Source organism: Macrotis lagotis, chromosome 4 (assembly GCF_037893015.1).
Source record: "Macrotis lagotis isolate mMagLag1 chromosome 4, bilby.v1.9.chrom.fasta, whole genome shotgun sequence".
NCBI classification, from domain to species: Eukaryota; Metazoa; Chordata; class Mammalia; order Peramelemorphia; family Peramelidae; genus Macrotis; species Macrotis lagotis.
Window position 1 is genome coordinate 223,842,209 of NC_133661.1, and position 14,864 is coordinate 223,857,072.

General features: G+C 33.6%; 1 protein-coding gene across 17 annotated transcripts in view; it reads left to right on the forward strand.

Moving 5' to 3' along the window:
* Positions 1 to 14,864, forward strand: part of UNC79 (unc-79 homolog, NALCN channel complex subunit) — a 364,853-nt gene that overhangs the window by 79,120 nt on the left and 270,869 nt on the right. For 15 of the 17 annotated variants that reach the window (XM_074235468.1, XM_074235454.1, XM_074235458.1 and 12 more), the window contains exons 2-3: positions 5,683 to 5,803; positions 11,945 to 12,249. In XM_074235468.1, coding sequence (XP_074091569.1) covers positions 12,003 to 12,249 — 247 coding nt within the window. In that variant the 5' untranslated portion in view covers positions 5,683 to 5,803; positions 11,945 to 12,002. Of the gene's footprint in view, positions 1 to 186; positions 4,623 to 5,682; positions 5,804 to 11,944; positions 12,250 to 14,864 lie in introns of those variants that run through there. The other 2 variants (XM_074235455.1, XM_074235463.1) reach the window with 2 other exon arrangements.

The following is a 14,864-nucleotide window of genomic DNA, read 5'->3' on the forward strand; positions in this document are numbered from 1 at the left end:
CCCATATCCTTCTACCATTCATACCTTCAACTTTTGGTCACCCCTACTATGTGCTTTCTCTGCCCTTGAAACAAAGCTACTGAAGGAAATTGCATCATTGTGCCAATTAATTTGACTATAAATTCTTGTTATATAATCTCAACTGAGCCCTCAATAATGCATGATATGCCTTTTATTCATTTTTGATTGTCTCCATTGTAACATTCATCTATTTTGAATATATCTCCTAAAGTTGCCAATGACTTTCCCAATTCTTCTTTCTCAGATGGCCATGCCTGCTACTTAGTTGAGAAAATCAGTAACATCCTTTTTAATTCCCCTTTCTTCCCTTACTTCTATTTACATCTTCAATCATCTCTTTTGCTCCAGTCTGAAAAAGTGGGGAAATTTTTCTCCTTGCCAAGATTGAGTAATGCCTCTAGTTTTGCCCTATTGCAATCCTCTATTCTTGTCTTCTTCAGGAGTTTGCCCTTTCAGTAACTCTTCATTTTGCTCTTTTATCTTTGAACTTTTCCTCAAGTATTGAAATAAATTCAGGTCTCTCTATCCTTAAGAACACCACCTTAAATTGACTTTATAATCTCTTCAATTTATAACCCTATTTCTCTCCTTTCTTTTCCTGTCAAATATTTAGAAAGATTGTTTTACTGACTACCTTGATGGGTCACTACTCACTTCCCCCTCAATCCTTTGTACCACTTTATTGAAACTATTCTCTTTAAGCAATGATCCTTCAATCATGGATTCCAGTAACCTTTTTCATTTTCAATCTCCTTGACTTTTTTATAGATTCTGAACACATGGACCACATTGGATATCCTTAGGTCTGTGATACTGCTTTTTCCTGGTTCTCTGAGCCTTTCACCTGTTTGATTACTCCTCAGTCTCTTTTTATTATCCATCTTCTATTTTTATTCCATAATTGTGGGTGCCCCTGAGACCCTCATATTCTTTTATCTTTCTTAGTTTTCTCAATAACCTCATTTACTCTCATGACTTCAGTGGTCATCTGTTCATAGGGTCATAGATATAGAACTGGAAGAGACCTTAAAAACCACATAATCAAAGCTTCTCACAAGGTAAATGAGGTCCAGGTGTTTCCCAAATCTATATGTCCAGCCTTAGTCTTTCTCCTAAATTCCATTTACTTGCTAGACATTTCTACTAGGATGTGCTACTTATACCTCAAACTTGACATTTTCAAAATGAACTCATTATTTCTCCTTTTATTTAATCTGTCCTTTCAAATCTTCCAGTTTCTGTTGAGGTTTCTAGTCAAATAGATTTGTAATGTCAGGTTCATCTTTAACTTTTCCCTCCCCGCTTTTCATATCCAGTCAGGCCTTGTAAGTTTTTGTCTATACATTGTCTTTCATATCTTTCCCCTTAACCCAGTGTACAATATACAACCTGACTTTAGAGCTTCACATTCACCTCAGTTATTGTAATATAATTTTAAATTGTTTTTGGACTTCTAGACTTGCTCTTTCCAATATATTCTTCATGTAACTGCTAAAAAAATTTCCTAAGATATAAGTCTGATTATGTCTAAACTTTTTTTGCTCAAAAACTTCAGGGAATCACTGTTGCCTTTAAAAGAGAATATAAATTCCTTAGCTTAGCATTTAGGACCCTTTACAACTTGACTATAAACTGCATTTTCAATCTTGTTTTAAATTACTCTCATTCACTAGGCATCTAATTGAGCAACTGTATACTATTATATGCTGGTGTTCATTAAGTACTTGATTAATAAATTAAGGAAGGATAACATGAATATGGGAAAGACCTGTGGTTTTTGTCAAAATAAGGAACACATTGGGAAGTCCTTTCACCAATGCTGATGGCAGTGGCCTATGACTTAGTAGATAAAACTCAGGGAACTATCTAAGACACATAAAAGGTAAAGGAAAATGACTAGGATAATGCAATTAGTAACTTTCAGAGGTGGAATTTGAATAATATACCTAGAATTCTAGCCTCCATACCTCCCTATATAAAGCATGTATGACACTATAAAGAAAGGTAATTTGAACTAAATAAAAGGATAAGGACAAGAATGGAATAATTGACAACTGTGGTATAAGGAATAGAAGCAGTATGGAAAAGGTCTAATATTAAATATATTATGAAAAACATAATGATAGTAAAAGGTTAAAGAAACCTGATTTTTGAAATCATTAATATGCCAAAAGGAAAAATGTCAAGGAAAAGAAAATTGGGGAATAGAACAAATAGCAAAAAGGTGAATATTTGTGTTCATAGTCTTTTAAAAATGTTGCTTTTGAAATATCATGTGTAAAATGCATTATCTTTTTTCAAGAGAGTCTGCTTCTAGTTTCCAGCAAAGGCAACATTTCTTCTATTTATTTATTTTTTACCTACAAAAGTACATGCAGTTTTTCCATGAATTCTCTATCATGAACCTTATGGGGCAGTGAGTCCAAGGACACACTTTGGTTTCATATGGTTTAATAAAATACAAGGTGATATGAGAAGGATGTGCACTGAAAATCTCCCTTTTATCAGCTATAGCCTAAAGGACTGGAAGAACATTCCTTCTCTTTTGGTTTGTGACCCGACGCTTATTAGTCTTCATCTCCACTTTCCCAGTTTTTCTCCTGGATTCCACCTTGATTCTTTCCCTTTCATAAACAGAGTCAGGAATATTCTGCATAATGTTATCAATTGCTTATAATAAATTATCTCATATTGTTAGGTGAAACCATTTTAAAAAAAAGAGCTAGTTTTCATATAAGTGAACAATCAGCAACTTCATGCTATACTTTGGTGATAATAGTTGATCTTCTTCACACAAAGCATTCCATTTTTTCATCTCCATGCCTTGGGATACATATCTTCTCTGTCATTAGAATCTCTAGATTCCACAAAACTCTGCTCAAGTGCCAACTTCTCTTGACATCTTTCCTGATCCTTCTGCTGCTAGTGCTGATCTTTTACAATACCTTGTATTTATTTTCAATTCAGATTGTATTTACTTATATGTATATGATTCTTCTGATAGAATGTAAGCTCTCTGAGGACAGGATAGAATAAAGGCTCTTTGAGGACAGGATAGGATGTAAGCTATTTTTGAAATCTTTGAATCCACAAGACCTAGACTGGCATGTAAGAGCTATTTAATAAGTGCTTGTTGATTGATTCACTGATTAATGACATTACTACAAAATGACTTCAAGTAGGTCATTTAAGCTTGTTTGCCTCAGTTTACTCATCTTAAAATGAACTGGAGTAGGAAATTGCAAACCACTCCAGTATCTTTGCCAAGTAAAATTCAAATGAGTTCACAAAGCAAAGAGATGGACATGGCTGAATACAACTGAACAACAGTAACAAAAGGTCCCTTCCAGCTTGAATGTTTTGTTTAGTATGATATCATTGAAAGAGTCCTGGATTTGAAGATTTGAGGACAGGGAGTTGGATGCTAACTCTGACATACTAACCAGCTATGTGATTTTTGGGAAAAATTGTTTCTGTTCTCAGAGCTGTTTTTTCACCTACAAAATTAAAGAATTGTACTAGATGATTTTTATGGTCCTGTCCAACTCAAAATCAATGATTTTTATCTATGTTCTGTTTCATAAGGTACCTGCCAGCATTAATATTCTATGTCTAATCCCTTTTTCAACTCTTGTCATCTTTGTTCTAATATGCTATTACTGTAATATCTTTTCCAGCTCTGATGTCCTATGATTTTTATGGAGGATATAATTTAGCCTTTTTTTAAAAGAAAATTTTGTATAATTCTTTTGGGGAAAACCAAACAACTTTTAAGTAAAATATCTTTAAAGATAAATATAATATCAGAAGTAAATTTATCTGCTTTCCACAGGACAGAGGTTATGTACAAAACCAAGATTTTATGAATGCCAGCCTTTGATTACTTTTTTATGAAGATTCTCCCAAAGACATAAGTCAAATAATCTAAGTAGAGGAAGGAAAATATATCTAATTTTTTTTCTCCCTCAGAACTCAGAAGCAGTCAGAAATTGCTACTTCCTGGGTGCTATTGAGTAAAAATCTATCATTTCTACATCCATTAAATTTCAATAAGAATGTGAGGTTAGTGAAGAGAGCTCTGGATTGGAACTCTGTTCTAGACCTGTCTGTACCATTCACTAGCAGTGTAAACTCAGGCAAGTCATTCTTCTGTCTAGGCTTTATTTTTCCTTCCAAAAATAAGGGTATTGGATAAAGTGATTTCTTTAATGATGTCTACAGGCCTAAAATCCTATTCCCTTGCCTAACACAATATCTTGTTCTTTTCTGGATTGCTTGAGTCATTGTGAATAGAATTCATTTAGAAGCTAATTTTCATTCACTATTAGGAATAATCAGCAGGACTTTGTTTCTCCTGGATTTGATACTAAAGAAATGCCAAATGTTGACCACTGATAGTGACAGTCATACCACCTAATGGTCTCTCTCAGTAGCCTCAAAGACATAGGACTGAGAAGGACAAATGGACACTAATTGAGTTCTGTGGAAGAGGATACCAAAGAGAAGTTGACCATCAAGGCTCCCTGGGATATGTCTGGTCCAGTCACTACAGCCAGGTCAAACAGTCAGGTCAGGAGTATGGACAATGTTGGTGACTTCAGGTAGGTCTAGGGCAATGGAGGTCCTAACCAAGCCCCAGTTTTCAGAGTGCTTAGAAAATCTATGCAGCCAAGCCCAGAAAGGTATTAGATATAAAGTTCCTTAAAGAAAATGAGAGATTCATTTTTAAAATTACTGCAGTCACTAGTTTATTATTTCACTTGTATGGCTCAGATTAATTGCCTTTAAACATAATTTAACAGTGTGGCTATGTGCCAAGTACATTATCATTATATGTTGTTGAAGTAAAAATTTTCTGGTTATAAGATAGGCATTTGTCTTTTCAATTGATGCCAGTGCACAATACCCTGTTTCTGAAGAATGTTCCTAGGCATTAATCTGAAAGAGTTTTCAGTTCTCATTTTCAATTTTAGTTGATTGGCATGTAAAGGAACCACAGCCACAGTATGTTCTGAGAGTAGAAAGGTTATTGGTTTTATTCTGCTCTTGCTTTGCCAATAATGAACTAAGGAGGAACTATATTCAAGAGTTCCTTCACTTTCTTGAGCCTCAGTTTTTTCATCTATAAAATGGAACAATAATACTTTTAGTATCTAATTCACAGGATTACTACATCTTTACAAACTGCAATGTATTATAGAAATTTAGGCTATTTCTATTATTATAAGTGGCTTATTAGAGGAACAAAATAAAAGGTGAATAATTTGGAATTTCTGTAAAATATGTTATTGGAGGGGCAGCTAGGTGGTGCAGTGGATAGAGCACTGGCCCTAGATTAAGGAGGACCTGAGTTCAAATCTGGCCTCAGACACTTAATAATTTTCTAACTGTGTGGCCTTGGGCAAGCCACTTAACCCCACTGCCTTGCAAAAACTAAAAAAAAATGTTACTGGTGTATTGGCCACAAGCATCCATAAGTTATTGAAACATTTATTATTGTTTCTATTATAGATTTTAACAAGAGATTCTGTAGAGAAATAACATGATTTCCTCAAAGTTGTAATTAAAGTCAAACTTGTGAAAGATGACTAAAACAAAATGAAACTCTTAGGAAAAATACATGCTACAAGATTCTTCTTGTCTTGTTTTGTTTTGCTCTAGTTGCTTCCAAGATCCGCCACTTGCAGGAATATCATAACCGGGTTCTTCACAACATTTATCCTGTACCTTCGGGGACTGACATCGCAAACACCCTGAAGTACTTTTCTCAGACCTTGTTAAGGTAAGCTTTAAATTATCTTCTTCTTCTAAGGAGTATTAGGCAGTATTTTGGAATTTATTAGGACCTAATGTTTGATTGAACTAAAGGTTTTAATGGACATTAAAGTTTTCACTGCTCTGCCAGAAGAGTCGGGACTCAATTTCTCTAAAATAGAAAATGTCAGACCATAGACATCAATTTAAAATGATGGCTTGTATGGCTATTGCCTGATTTGCTAGGGGTTATGAGCTTTAAGCCAATAGATGGTTGGACTAAATTGAGAATGGACATTGTTTTAACTTAAGATTAGATAACACTTTGGTGTTAAGACAATTTCCTATATTGTTAATACTTAGTCAGACTTTAGTATATTATTAGAATTTCCTTCCTCCTGAATGAAGAGCAATAATGCCATGATGAATTTTGTATATCAGTAGTGTACTTAATTTAATTAAAGTATTTTAAAATTATTTATTTAAAAATCTTCAAGGGGCAAGGAAAAAGTAAATAGAAGTTTAGGTCCCATTTTTCATTGCCTGCTCTTATGATAAGGTGAAAAAAGATTAAGCAGAAGGTCAAGGTTCATCTGCTTCATGGAAATCATCAAGGTAGCCAGGCAGGCAAATGGACCATGATAGCTCAAAACATTCAATTTACTATTTGGGTCACTAATGTTCCTACTCTGATGCCTTATGGTAGGAACACCTGTGGTGGAGAGCAGAAGTGTCAAACGTGTCAAATAGGTGTCAAACTTGAGGACCACATGAGTCTGTAGCATTCCCAAGGGTTCCCTGAATGAGATTAAAATGTAATTGGGAAATAATTAACAAAATAAACAAAAATACATGAAATATAAATAACGTTAATAGTTTAATTTTCTAAGTGAAGATGTGGCTGCAGGGCTTCTTATGTACAGTTTACTGGCCCACCTCCCTTTCTATTTGAGTTTAACACCATTGGTATAGTGGAAAGGGTATACATTTTATATTCTGAGGACCTGAATTTGAATTCAGGCTCTGCTACTTGGACAAATTATTTCCCCTCTCTGGGCCTCTGTCTCCTCTTCTGTAAAAGGAGGGGTTCTGATGATCTCTGAACTACCTTAAATCTCCAAATCCATAATCATCAGTATGGTTCTTGAAGAGGTTACCAGAAGAATATAAGCAGACAACACTAAATTGTAAAATCTTCAGATATTGACCCAAGAAATAGATTGTGTCCTTTTACTCCTTAAGTTCTTCTATGGTCTGTGATTATGGCCATTACACTTGCACACCCTTCTGTAAATTAGCTGCTAAAGTGAAATGATCTTTTATTGCCCCTTCTAATGACTTAATCCTGTCCAATATCTATTATTATAAGAGATTGCAAAGTGAAAATTTTTCAAGACAAAGAACTCTACCATATTATCTTGAACAGCATAGACATAGTACCTTTGAGATCAGAGTTTTCAAAGGGAAACTTTGATCATTTCCCTTAATCCCAGATTATGAAAGTACACAAGGTAAGTTTCATTTTAGCCAAAGCTACAGTTAAGAATGACACCATTGAAAGACTTGTAGTCATTTTCCTTTGATTTCAGTGAAAGTTTTGCATAGATGTCTAAAGATTGAAACAGAGATGCTAAACTTCACTTATCAAAATCATATTAGGAAAGGAGTCTTCAATATTTCCAAAGAATCAGTTTCACCAGTGTGGCAGTCCCTCTAGATTTTAATTCTTTCTTGCCTTAATATAGTGAATTAGCAATAGATTATTTTTGTATGATACACTTTTGATAGCTGAAGCCTATGGATTCCTTTTTAGAATACTTTTTAAATCCATAAAATAAAATTCAAAGAATTTCAAATGACACCAATTATATTGAAATACAATGATCAAAATATAAAAATGAAACCCTTACCAAGTTCACAGACCCCAGGTTAAGAATCCTGCTTTAATAGATGATCTTTATGAGTTATGAGGGTCAAAAAGTTTACTAATTTCTGCCAACACTGTGTTAAGCCTTTTTGAACTTAGCTAGTTTGACCCTCAATTTACAGACACACAATCCATCACCAAGCCCCCCCCCCCTCTCAAAATTCTCCCAACTTGGTAGTGCCTTTCAAGTTTGTGTTTCTGCTAGCATATTTGTGAAGAACCCAGGGCTTCCTGTGCACCATGATGAGGCATCAAAATAGGACATCAGAAGAAAATCCAAGAAAGCAAACATCAAAATGTTACCAAACTCATGGAAAAGAAATTGAGAAGATATATGTTAACTCAATCCATAGTACATTTCTATTCAATCCAACAACCTTATCCATTGCCTTACTCTGTGCATAGCCCTATGCTGGACATTATCTGGGATATATCATCTTATCCCTCTCCTCCTTGAGGAGCTTATAATTTTATTTCATATTAAAAACATGCCATAACCATCCCCTCACCCCCCACATCTAGGTTCTCTTTAAATGAGCTTGCCCTTTCCCCAATTTGAAATTTTAACGTTTCCAAGCCTTTCTCAAAGTTGAAAACTCTTAGATTTCCTTAGTAACAATCTTTGCTTTAGTGCCATTTAGGCACAACATGTAAAGTTGTTTTATTTTATTATCATTTTTAATTAAATCAAGCTTCAACTGATTGTTACTTTTTAGAGAGTTTAATAATTTAAAAAGTGGATTCCATTCTCAGCCCAGAAATCTCAATTGTAACCAATAAATATGGTGAAGAGAAGGAGATTGATGGGTTAATATGTATACATTTCAGTAATTTAGCCCCATAATCTAGATTAATCAAGGAAATTCTATTCACTGTTCAGAAAGAATTCAGATGTCAAACTTGTAAACTTATGGGAAACTTTGGACAAATTAATTTTCTTTGCTATGAATATGTAATGTAAAGGCAAATTCTCATCTTCCCCAACACTCCTTCAAGAGCTTCTCTCTTAGCGCAGAATTTTTATGACAATGGAAGGGACCTAACATAGTGTGTGGGAAAAAACATTGCCTTAGGAGTCCCAAGACCTGATTTTTAACATCAGCTCTTCCATTAAGGAGCTGTGGGCCTTGGGTAAGTCATTTCCTTTTGGGGGCCTAGTTTCCTCATTTGCAAAATAAGGAGAGTTGGCCTAGATAGTGTCTAAGATCCCTTCTAGCTCAAATATATTCTAATTTTGAGTGCTATGAAAGGAGAATCTCTTATGGATTGAAAAGGAAGGGTGAAAATTTGGCTGCTAAATTTAACTCTTCTGAGCAGGGCATTCCTAGCTTTTTTTGTGATTTAATGTCTAGTGTATATCTATTAGCAAGAATTGCAGATAGGGGAAATGGTTTTGTCATTCCCTAATTGTACCATTTGGTTGGGAAAAATACTTTTATTTTTGAAAAAACTTCACAAAACATCATAAAATCACCATAAATGATGCATTACACATTTATTCATTAGCTCTTCCTTAAGTTTCTTCACAAGTGAAAACATTTCCTTACATTAATACATAAATAGTAATTAAAAATTGGTTTCATGGATTACTCATTATCAGCCTTTTCTTCCTACCCTCACCTGAGAATTGAATCTAAAGGCAGTGAGGGGGCAGCTTTATTTTCAGATTTGTAGCCCAGATGTTTATGCTGACATCCTTCCTGCCCTTCATGTGTGCAGCTGTTAGTGAAAGTGTCACACATAGGGTGGTAAAAATAGCAAAGTGAAATTCAGAAAGTGGAATTTGGCTTGTGATATTTTAACTAAACTGATTAAACATTTCTTGAGAAAAGGTTTTCTTATTCTCATGTTTTAGGTAGCATAAGAGTACTTATTTGAAAAACAAAACAAAACATCATAGTATTTTTCCCCTTCCAAGAAAAGTTTGATTGGGGTACAGGGCTTTACTTAAGGGATTGCTTTATTTCATTATATTGGATTAATTTTACCTGAGATGAGAAGTGCTTATTTGTTTGTACCACTTCTAAAAGAATCCTATCCAAAAGTCAGTAATTTGGAGATATATTGATAATTCCCTGAATTTTGGGAAATGATTTATCTGACTCTACTCCTGTGTGATGTATGGGCATTATCAGTGGGATGCAGATTTATGCGCAAAATGTTGAATTAATAGGACTTTTGAAATAATTTTGTAGCCTATAAAACATAATTAGGGGATAAGTGCAAACTCCAACTGGGGCCCAGTAGCCCTGGAAGGGGTATTTCCTTTTAATGCTCCAGTGTGGTTATGGCCTTGGCCCAGATAGAATCCTACAGGATGAGACCTGATTTTCTGAGGGCTGGCCTTTTCAAGAGTACATTTAAAGGTGATATTTTCAATAGAGATCTGTTGTTGCAAGAGAGTTCAAAGACTGGTGGATAATTTGATGCCACCCCCAAAAGATCTAGATGGACAGATGTGAGAGGAATTTTAATACTGGCACAGTTTTCATTGTGAACTGTTAGGCATAGCAATCAAAGTCAATCAAATTAAAAAAAAAACCCAACACATCAAGAATTCAGCACTCAGATAACTTAAAAACAAACCACATCCACTCAGATTATTTATTGCTAAGAAATATTTTGTAACTATTCTGAAAATATTTTCTATTATTATCAATTGTTTTGCACTGGACATTGGGTAACAGAAGCCAAAGGAAACTGAGAGGTAAATAAGGCACATGGAACACCATGTAGTCATCTATTGTAGACTGTGACCTATCTTTCAGTAAAAGGGAAGAAGAATAAATGCCTAGCTGACATAGCAAGCATGCCTTATACTAACCAACTTGTCACAGAACTGTCCATTTGTACATGTAACAACCAATCACTAAGAAATTTAGTTCTGTGTAATGACTATAGAATAAGTGTAGATTAAGTTGATTTTATATATTGAAACTTAGATAAAAATAAGTGCTTTCTACTTTCATATTTGTTAAGCTTATATGCTTACCATAGAACTGCGCTGTATAAGTGCAAAATATACAACTACTATTATTATAATTATACTGCCTATTTATGTCTCTTCTTCTGATAAATAGTATAATCTACTTTGTAAGCAAATAAAATCCTAAGAAAACCCCCAAAGTTTTTTAAGCAGCAATTTCTTCTTTTTCTTTTAAAAAATTAACTTTTTAGCTGCAGTAATTTTGCTAAAAATGTCTTTTAAAATGTCCAAGCTAAAAGCAAGCGAATTTATTTTTAGTTATTGATTTTATTCCCTCTAAACTTTTTAATTTTCTAAATTATCTTTCCTCTAATTTATAGTGAGTTTTGTTGAATAATACCGTAAGTAGCATCAGTAACGAATGGGAGCATACTGTATGATGTGCAGCTATATAACAGGTGTTGCTTGCTTAACCCTTAGAATTTTGAAGGTAAATATTTAACAAAGCAGTGTTTGTATTCATAAGAGAAGATGTTTCCTACCCCCAACATGCAAAATTTAAACACACACATAAACAACCATTATCATTAGCTCACAAACATATGCTACAGACCATCAACTATATATTATTTTATAGCTTTTCCAAATGTAGCTTAGTTAAGCATTTTAGAAATATATATTATTTCTAAATCCATGTGCCTGTTTAAACTCATTATCTCAAATGATACTGACAGAATGTCATGAAACAGTATCATAAAATACATACAGACATTATTTTGATGAAATAAACATGTGATTTTTAAGACTTTCTTAACAAACGCACATGTTTATTCTTTGCTAAAACATGTTTCTGGAAGTGCCATACCTATATTTTGCATGTTGTAATTCTCGATTTAGATAGTCATGCAGAAAATGCCCTTTCAATGTGCCTTTGAATTGTCAAACAAAACCCTTGCCAATCTAACAGTCTTTTTCTTTTTTGAGAAAACCACCCCTTCACCAAATTGCTGAACTGTAAAACATGGGTCTGGCACTGAAACATGAAACATGCATTTTTATATTTTTGCTCCTTATTAACCAGATAACACATGAGATGCAATGCAAATTATTGCCAAGTCCAACCTTAATTTCTTAGTTACCTCTAAGCATGAAGTATATGGCCGGTTACTAGATTTGTAGACACTGCCTTTGTAGCAATTGCATCTTATGTGGGGCAATATCTGGTGTTTTATTATTTGTTTTATAGTGTCATTTCAATGTAATGTGCTGTTCTTTGTGTCTTTGTTGTCTCTATTTTTTCTTTGTCCCCCCAACAGCATTTTGTCCCGCACAGGGAAGAAGGAAAGCCAAGATGCCTCCAATTTGACAGTGCCCATGACCATGTGTCTTTTTCCTGTGCCATTCCCACTCACCCCATCTCTAAGACCACAGGTCAGTTCCATCAACCCTACTGTTACTCGCTCCCTCCTTTACAGCGTCCTGCGAGATGCTCCATCTGAACGTGGCCAGCAAAGTCGTGATGCTCAATTATCAGATTACCCTTCATTGGACTATCAAGGCCTTTACGTGACTTTGGTGACTCTGCTGGAGCTCATTCCATTACTACAGCATGGTCAACATGGTAAGCAACAATCATGATTATTACAATGAATTTAGATGAATGAAAGAGTCAAATGCCTTTACTATTTGGTGGTGGGGTGGGAAGGAGTGTAATAGAGACTGTTTTTTTGTTCATATTTATGAATCACATCTTTCTAAAGTCTATTTACAAATGAAACTTTTTTATGATATTCTCCATTCCACCATTTAAAAAAATATATTCTGTTGACATTCTTATACCTATTTTCTAAGCCAACCTACATTTCACAAGGAGAGTTTAAAGATCAGATTCCTTATAGCTAGAAAGTGATTTATTTTGAAGCAGACAGAGAAAACAGAATGTTTATTGAATGTTGGCTTGTAGAACTCAAAATTTACATTTAACCCAATGAATTAATGAACCCCAGGAGAGTTGGGGTCTTACCTATTGAATAACTCTGCAACTTTGGACAGTAGCTTCATTAGGACTTTTTTTAAAAAAAAACTTCTATAAAGTAAGGGAGTGGTGTCAAATTTGAATAGAAACAGATCCTTGAGGGCAGCATGTTGACTTTGAAAACTTAAAATTAATATTATCTGTATTGTATTATATTTTTATTTCTTTTAAAAACATATTTCCCAATTACATTTTAATCTGGTTTGAACCATGGGTCATGACATTTGTAGACTCAATTATTTCTAAGTTGCCATTTAGTTTTATGATTATAAGAACCTTCCACATCAAACATTCTATGCTTCTGATTATGCATGTTGAATTTAAAATATTTTGGCCATAAATTTAATTAATGTTGTTCTAGAATGGTCATAAAGAGACATAGATTCTTTTCTTTATTCCTTCTCCTCTTTGTTAATGTGATTTTAGACTTTAACTACCTTTATAACCTCCTTAACCTTTTCTGAGTTTTGTTTCCCTTTACTAATACTAGTATCCTAACCTAACTGGAATTTTGAGAGAATTCATTGGATAATGTATTCAATAAATTACTTTATATTTTTGGAGAAAGACAATATGTAAATAGAAGTTCTTTAAGAGTTATAGAATGATTTTATTCTTAAAAATGATAAAGAATTTTTATTGTGTAAATGAATGAGAATATTTTTCAGGTGTCTTATCATGCATTCCTAGTTAAACCTTTTAATAGTCTGTTTTATGTTTTGCCATGGTTTTTTTTAGTAAGTTATTTTTAATAAATGAATTGCATTTATATTAATGATTTGATTGTTGAATTTTAATGATCTTTTGGGGACATATGGTATGACTATATTCAAGTGATATATTGATACACAGTTGATTCACAAAGTAGATTAAAATTTATAGATGAGCAAAGATGTGTTGTCAGAAACTGTTAAACTTGTCCATCTTTTTTATCTGCTTAAAATAATCAAAATTGCTTCAAATTGTTTCCTGGGATCTCTTGATTGAAAAATAGGTTTTTATTTCAAAGCATCAAGACCAATATTTAATTCAGTCCATTTTTGTTGAAATCTTATAAAACATAAGGTTCTATTGACCTTAGTTTTAGTTTTGTCTCTACCATTATCAATTTGACCTTGGCAAGTATCTTTAAGTTTCTATTCTCAGTTTTCTCTCTCTAAATTGAAAGATTTGATCCCAATGAACTAAGGTTTTTTCCATCCTGAACTGACCAAAATTTAAAGCAACATAAATCTCACAGTTTCAACTAGAGCCTTTTTAAACAGAAAGTTCTGAAAGATTACTATGATAGTGCCAGTGATAGAATATATATATATATATATATATATATATATATATATATATATATATATACATTTATATATTTATATAACTTTATTGTCCACAATATTGAACTAATACTGCATGGTTCCAGTGTGACCCATGCTGCTTTTTGGAGCTATTTTGGTCTTTAAGAATCTTATTTTATGGGGGGGGGCACTGTTGTTTTTTCTATGCTTTTTCGTTAACTGGAATTACTTATTTAATTTTTTTTGAAGGCTTACCCTGGAGTTCCCTCCTGATGAATTATTAATCCTTGGTTTTTAGTTTGTTCAAAATACAGGAATAAATTTTCACTGTCCTTCAGGACCCAGTGTAGCATGAATAATTTGAATGGATGTATTGTCACTTAGAATGATGGGTGGCATTTGAATAAAGAATATGAAATTAAATAGTGTGGCTTCCTGAAATTCTTTAGTATATTGGTATTATAGTATAGCAGAAATATACTGAAACAGGAAAGAATCCTGGCATGGCCACATAATAACTATGGAACCTTGGATCATATAATGTCTCAATTAGTTCATCACTTCAACTCTTACATATAAAGTAATTCCTCCTATAACATCCTTAATAAGTAGTGTGTGTTTGTTTGAATGAGGGCAAAGCTATAACCAGTGAGGCATCTGAAGCCACTCATTCCACTTTTTGGAGAAATGGGCAGGTCAATTCAATGTTTTGGACTTGAGTTGCCTCATCTGTAAAGTGAGATAGTTGGGCCCAATAATGTCTTAAGATCCCTTCTAGCACTAACTCAAGAATAAGAGTATTCAGGTCAATTGTATTCTGCTTGCTCAATTATGGAGAAGTTTCAATATTATCCTTTATGTCTTTTACTCTTTTTTTGTTATCCACTTGCTGTTATTTTGCGTTATAAAAGT